Genomic DNA, 7,120 nt, shown 5'->3' on the forward strand with positions numbered 1-7,120 from the left:
TGTTGAGGTCTGCTTTTTCTTCTCAAGTCAGTATAAGTTGTTTGTGTTTTCTAAGAAATAGCCCATTTCAACTAAGTTGTCAAGTTTTTTCACATATAGTTGTTCATTTTATCCTCTTATGATTCTTTTTTGTTTCTTTGGGGTCCACGGTAATGACCCCTTCTCATTGCTGATTTTGTTTATTTGCATCTTCTCTCTTTTTCATATTGTCAGTCTAGCCAAGAGTTTGTCAATCTTCTTGATCTTTTCAAAGAACCAACTTTTGGTTTTATTGAGTCCCTCTATTGTTTTTTTTTTTTTAATTGTTGTTGTTATCCAATTCATTTACTTCCACTTTATTGTTTGTTATTTCTTTTCTTCTACTTGCTTTAGGGTTAGCTTGTTGATCTTTCTCTAATTTCTTCAGTTCAGTTAGGTCATTCGTTTTAGCTCTTTCTTCCTTTTTAACATAACTTTAGAGCTATAAATTTCCCTCTCAGCACCACCTTCACTGTATCATATAGGTTTTGATGTGTTGTTTTCTCATTTTCATTTGTCCCTAGATATTTACTGATTTCTCTTGCAGTTTTTTCTTTAACCCACTGATTCTTAAGAGTGTTTTTTAGCCTCCATATATTTGTGAAATTCTAGTTCTTTGGTGGTTATTGATTTCCAACTTCATTCCATTATGATCAGAGAAAGTGTTTTGAATAATTTCAATTTTTTAAAAATTATTAAGACCTGTTTTGTACCCCAGAATATGATCTATCCTGGAGAATGTTCCATGGGAACTTGAGAAGAATATACATCCTGGTGTTTTGGCAGGCAATGTTCTATATATGTCTGTTGGGTCTAATTCATTTATAATATTTAGGATCTCTATTTCCTTATTGATCCTCTGTCTAGTTGTTCTGTCTATTGGAGAGAGTGGTGTGAAGTCTCCCACTATTATTGTAGAAACATCTACTGCTCCCTTCAGTTTTGCCAGTGTTTGCCTCATGTACTTTGGAGCACTTTGTTTGGGTGCATAAACATTTATGATTGTTATTTCCTTTTGGTGAATTTCCCCTTTTATTAATATATAGTGTTCTTCCTTGTCTCTTATGACATCTTTGCATTTAAAACCTTTTTTGTCTTATATTAGCATAGCTACCCCAGCTTTCTTTTGGTTACTACTTGCATGAAATATCTTTTTCCATCCTTTCAATATCAACCTATTTGTTTCATTGGTCTAAGATGAGTCTCTTGTAAACAGCATACAGATGGATCACATTTTTAATACATTCTGCTAATCTGTGTCTTTTGATTGAGGAGTTTAATCCATTAACATTCAAAGTTACTACTCTAAAGGCTTCAACCACCTTATCATTTGTTTTTGTCAGAACAACTTTTTTTCTATTTTTATCCTTACTGATACTCTTCAATTCTGTACCCTCTTCCAGATCTCTCTCTCCTGACTTCTTTTTTCAGCCAACAGAACTCCCTTTAGTATTTCTTGCAGGGCAGGTCTCTTGTTAACAAGTTCTCTCAGCATTTATTTATTTGTGAAAATTTTAAACTCTCCTCACATTTGAAGGACAGCTTTGCTGGATAAAGAATTCCTGGCTAGCAATTTTTCTCTTTCAGAATCTTATATAGAACATTGCCTTCCATGGTGCCTGATGTATAGTCATCACTTAGTCTTATGTGGCTTCTGTTGTATGTGGTGAATTGCTTTTCTCTTGCTGCTTTCAGAACTCTTTCCTTTTCTTCAGCATTTGACAGTCTGATTAGTATGTGCCTTGCAGTGGGTCTATTTGGATTTATTTTATTTGGAGTTCATTGGCCTTCTTTTATTTGCATATTTATGTGTTTTATAAGGTTTGGGAGGTTTTCTCCAATTATCTCCTCAAATAATCTTCCTAGCTCTTTACTCTTCTCTTCTCCTGAGACACTGATTATTTTTATATTTGTATGCTTCATGTTGTCAATCATCTCCCTGAAACCCAATTCAAAATTTTCCATCTTTTTCACCATTTGTTCTTTTGTGCATTTTAATTCAGTTTCTCTGTCTTCTAGTTTGCTTATTCTTTCTTCTCTCTTCAAATCTGCTGTTGTGTGTCTCTAATATATTTTTAATTTGATCTACAGTATCTTTCATTTCTGTAAGAACTGCTATTTTTCTATTTATTCTTTCAAATTCTTCTTTATGCTCTTCTAGTGTCTTCCTGATATCTTTTATCTCTTTAGCGATCTCATTGAAGTTATTTAGGAGATTTGTTTGAGCATATTTGATTAGTGTTCCAAATTCTGTGTCTCCTCTGGCTTTTAAATTTGATTTGATCATTTGGCTTGCTTCCTCATGTGCTTTGTAATTTTTGCTGGTTTCTTGGCATTTGATTATCTTGGTAAAGTTATTTTGAAAGATGATTTCCCTCTCTCATGTAAGATTTTGTAGTTGCTTGGATTTGTGTTGAAAATCTACTTTGGCACTTGGTTTGCCAGTGATTCCCAGCAAAATTAGGGCCAGAGCCTCATGTGTGGTGGGGTGTAACCCTTTTCAGAAATCTGTTAGAGGCTGGGCAGAAAAGCAGCTTGCCAGACTGCACTTTTCTGGTCTTTCTAGCAGATGGTGCCCTTGGACCACCTCTTCCCAACAACCCCACCTCTCCCTGACTGCAGCATCCTGTTGGGCAGAGACCCAGCCAGGCAACAATCCAGTCAAGGACACAGGCCTCCATTTGTGCTGGACATCACTGGCTCTGGGGGTGAAGGGTGGGCACTGGGCACATCAACCAAGACCCTGCTTATGTGCACAATGGGTCTGGTGATTCCCAGACTCCTGTGTGGAAAAACCTTGGGTTGCAGGACTGAAAGCTTCAACTTGTCCAGCCAGCAGTCAGCCCAAAAGTGCACTGTTTTTTGCTGGCCAGCAAGACTCAGGCTGGTGTGAACCAACAGGCTTCAGGGATGAGGGAAGTGTGCCTGGTGTTGCAATGCAGGTCCCTCCCTCACTCCCACTCCTCTGCTCATGTACTCAGTGAGCTCCTTGGGCCTCCATGAAGAAAGGATAGAGGCAGTGGAACCCAGAGTGTCTCTCTCACCAACAATTGTCTGATTGGCACTACTCTGCTTTCCCATCTCCTCCTGAGGGCAGGGCTTCCCTGTCTCTCCCCAAACCAGGCACCCACAGCAGCTTGCCACAGGGGTGGGGACACTGCAGCAAGTTCTCTGTGTGTGGATAAAATGAGTCTGCTGGCTCCCAGATTACTGTATGGGAACTCTAGGCTGTGGGACTGAGAGGGTTGGCTCCCCTAGCCAGCAGCCCAAGTAGGGGTGGGCCATTCCTCAGTTGCCTGATCTTGCTAGCATGCAGCAGTGGGCCTCAGGGGTGGTCATGATTGAGCACACTCACCCCAACTTCCCAGGCCCAGTTTCTCTGCTTTTTCATCCAGGTCTTCCCTATATAATGCAGAGGTCCTTTTCTGATCAACTGAACCCTGGAACTGCTGTCCTGGTCATTATCTGCCTTTTCTCCAGTTGTTCCATGGTGGAGGAGTGAGCTCTGCTTATCCTTTTCTGCCATCTTCCCGGAAGTCCAATCCTTGTCTTTAATTGTAGAGTTTTACCCATTAGCATTTACTATAATTACTGATAAGGAAGAACTTTTGACATTTTTCTGTTTTTTTTCCTATATGTCTTTTATCTTTTCTGTTCCTCAATTGTTCAATTACTTACTTATACTGTGTTTAATTTACTTTTTGTAAATTTATTTTCATTTTCTTTTCTGTATATTTTTTAGTTATTTTCTGAGTGGTTGCTTTGGGGATTACAATTCACATGGCAATTTTTAACAATCTATTTTGGATTAATTCCAATTAAATTTCAGTTGTATGTAAAAACTTTGCTTCTATATAGCTCTGTCTCCCCCTTTTGTTGTTATTGTCACAAATTACATCTCTATACTTTTGTGTCCATAAACATATATTTATAATTAATGTTTCATGCAGTTGGATTTTAAATCATTTAGGGAAAAAAGAGGAGTTACAAACCAAAAACACATTAATACTGTCTTTTATATTTACCTATGTAGTTATCTTTATGGCTATGTTTATTTCTTTGCATGGATTTGAGTTACTGTTTAATGTCTTATCATATAAGCTTGAAGGACTCCCTTTGGCATTTTTTGTAGGGAAGATGCAGACCATGGTAAAATAATTTAGTCTGAAAGAAGAAGAAAGACACCCTCTGAGACCAGGGTGACCAGGTAAACCTGGGAGTGAAATTACAGGGAGAGTTCAAGGACTTCATGGTTCTTTTGCTTGATTTTTTTCATAACAGGGATTCCAAGTTCATCTGCTTAGGTTGAGGAGAGAAGTGTGCAGACAGATTGAATACTGTATAGAATGTTTGAAGTAGCAACCAAGACTTAGGGGAGAAAGAGCTGAGCCTAAAGCAGCCCCCTATGCATTTATTCATGGCATACTCCAAGGTTAAGAATTCATTCCATGTAGCTGTGTGCTGTCTTTCCAAAGCTCTTGGAAATGAGAGTTCTCTGTGGGCTCACTATAGTCCCAAGTGCCTCCACCTAGCCCGGCTGCCTGCAGGGGGCACTCTGAGGAGAGAGGTTGTTCTCAGGTGGAAGTGGGTGCAGCCAACCCAAGAAGTCCGCTATGCAGGGGGCCCTGTGTGGAGGAAGGTGGGTCCCAGCAGGCTTTGCAGCGTGACTCAGAGCCTGTCTGTGACGTGCCATGCCATCATTGTGCTACCGGTTGGTGTGGTGAGGGACTAGGCTTCAGTCTTTGTGAGGAGAACTAGAGGGGGAGGGAGGAAGGAGGCTGAGGAAAAGGCCAGGACTGGTCAAGGATTGAACTAGGACTGAGTGAGGGGTTGAGGGGCTATTTGACTGCAGCATTCTGTGAGACAGGTCCGGCTGACTAGGCCTCAGCAGCCATGGCCGTGGACTTTGGGGACCACGGGAGCGGCTTCTGCCACAATGAAGTGATCAGATTCATCAACAAGGAAGTCCTTATGAACGGCGGTGGCCCGGACTTCTACCTGGCCTTCTGCTCGCGGCCGTGGAACGAAGTGGAGGACCAGCTGCGAGCCATTGTGGCCGACCCGCAGGTGCCGCGCGCCACCAAGAGGGCCTGTGCCTGGAGCACCCTGGCCTTGAGCGTGCGCTTGGCGGTGCAGCAGCGGGAGCAACAGGGGCGTCGGGTTCGTCGGCTACAGGAGCAGGTGGAGGAGCGCGAGGCAGCCGCCTGGGCCTTGGCCTCCGAGCTGCAGCGGCTGCGCGAAGAGAGAGAGGACGTGGCTGCGCAGCTGCACTACACGAGGGCCGCCCTGCAGCAGGCTTTGAATGAGCGCGACCTGCTGCGCGGGCAGCTGTTCCAAGCAGGAAGGTCTGTCCTGGTCGCCCCATTGCCCCAGTATATCATGCCCTGGCCACGAGCCCAGCAGCATGGGCCTGTGGTGTGGCCCCTGAATGCAGGAGAGCATGGAGTGGTGGTGGCCGTGAGGGTGCAGGGAAGGCTTTATTTGGAAGCCCAGATGGGAGTCCCGGCAGCAGTGCTTTATGTGCCAGGACCCCCGGTTCCTTGGGTCCATGTCATTCCACCCCCTACGCCAATGCCAGTGCCATACCCATTCCTAGTCCCCCAGCCACTCCCAATGGGATTCATGTATTTGCCACCTCTACCACCTGTAGTAGTCATGGAAACAGAAGCAACAGCAGTCCCACTTCAGATGCCTCCTGGAGGTATCTACCCACTTTGCCTGTGGATTGCAGTGGGTTTCCAGGAGGAGGTGGCCCCATTGTGGTACCAGAGGAGCTATAGCCAGGAAGAAGGTCCTGTGATCCCCCAGGGGACAGCCCCTCTGGGGGACAGCAGGAGCCACAGTCAGGAGGAAGGTCCAGTGAGACTTCAGGGGGTCACCCCCCTAGGGACCAACTGGAGCCAGAGCCAGGAAGAAGGTCAAGTGAGGCCCCAGGGGACACCCCACCTGGAGGGTAATAGGAGACACAGCCAAGAGGAAGGTCCAGAGAGGCCCCAGGGGACAGCTCCCAAGGGAGACAGAAGGAGCCACATTCAGGAAGAAAGTTCAGAGAGGCCACAGGGGACAGTCCCCTTGGGAGACAGCAGGAACAGGAGCCAGGAAGAAGATCCAATAAGGTCCCAGGGAACTGCCTCCTTGGGGGACAGCAGGAGTCACATCCAGGAAGAAGGTCAAGTGAGTCACCAGGGGACCACACCCTTGGGGGGCAGTAGAAACCACAGCCAGGAGAAAGGTCAAGTGAGGCTCCAGGGAATGGCCCACTGTGGGACCAGCCGGAGCCACAACCGAAAAGAAGATCCAGCGAGGTCCCAGGGGACACCTCATCTGGAGGACAGTAGGAGCCACAGCCAAGAAGAAGGTCAAGTGAGATCCCAAGTGACGGGCCTATGGGGGACCAGCTGGAGCCACATTCAGGAAGAAGGTCCAGAAAGGCCCCAGGGGATGGCCCCCCTGGGGGACAGCAGGAGCCATTTTGTAAGAGAAAGCCCCATAAAACAGCAGCCCCAGGGGCAGAAGGCCAAGTAACCCAAAGGGAAAAAAACCTTGGAATCCCAGCAACAGGAAAAGCCTGCCTCAGTTTGCAGTCCTGCCAATTGGGACTGCCCATGGTGTAAAGCGATGAATTTTTCCTGGTGCATGGCCTGCTATAAATGCAAGAAAGTCTATTCCAGTTGAGAGTAGAGGCCTTGACCCAGGACAAGCTCACTGATTTCAGCAAGGTGAGTAAGGATGGAAACACACTCCAAGGAAAATCAATTTCCTGAGGCTCCTTTCTGATCAAAACCTAATTTATTTACTTCATGGGAAGTTGGAAAACTAAAATTAACATAATGAAACAAATAAAATAATCCATTACCCAAATTAACCATTTTTTATCATTGTGGGCACACACAGAAATACATACAAATTTATGTTCTTATTCATCTATATTAACAAAGAGGGACTAGGAGTGAATACCACACTTACTCTTTAAATAGGGGATTTCTTCTAATTGCATTTAAGTTCTCAGGTGGTGGATTCTGGTTGGCTGATCAATTGGTTGATACCTGGAGAAGTTGAAGTCATGAAACCTTATTTTTTTTCTCCTTTTCGTTGTGTTCCT

General features: G+C 44.6%; 1 protein-coding gene across 1 annotated transcript; it reads left to right on the plus strand.

Moving 5' to 3' along the window:
• The first annotated feature begins 4,911 nt into the window (after positions 1-4,911).
• Positions 4,912-6,693, plus strand: TEX13D (TEX13 family member D). The gene is given in 1 exon segment (XM_037820901.1): positions 4,912-6,693. A coding segment is annotated over 1 exon segment (1,782 nt).
• The last annotated feature ends 427 nt before the right edge of the window (positions 6,694-7,120 follow it).

The sequence above is a fragment of the Choloepus didactylus genome, chromosome X, assembly GCF_015220235.1.
Source record: "Choloepus didactylus isolate mChoDid1 chromosome X, mChoDid1.pri, whole genome shotgun sequence".
Taxonomy (NCBI): domain Eukaryota; kingdom Metazoa; phylum Chordata; class Mammalia; order Pilosa; family Megalonychidae; genus Choloepus; species Choloepus didactylus.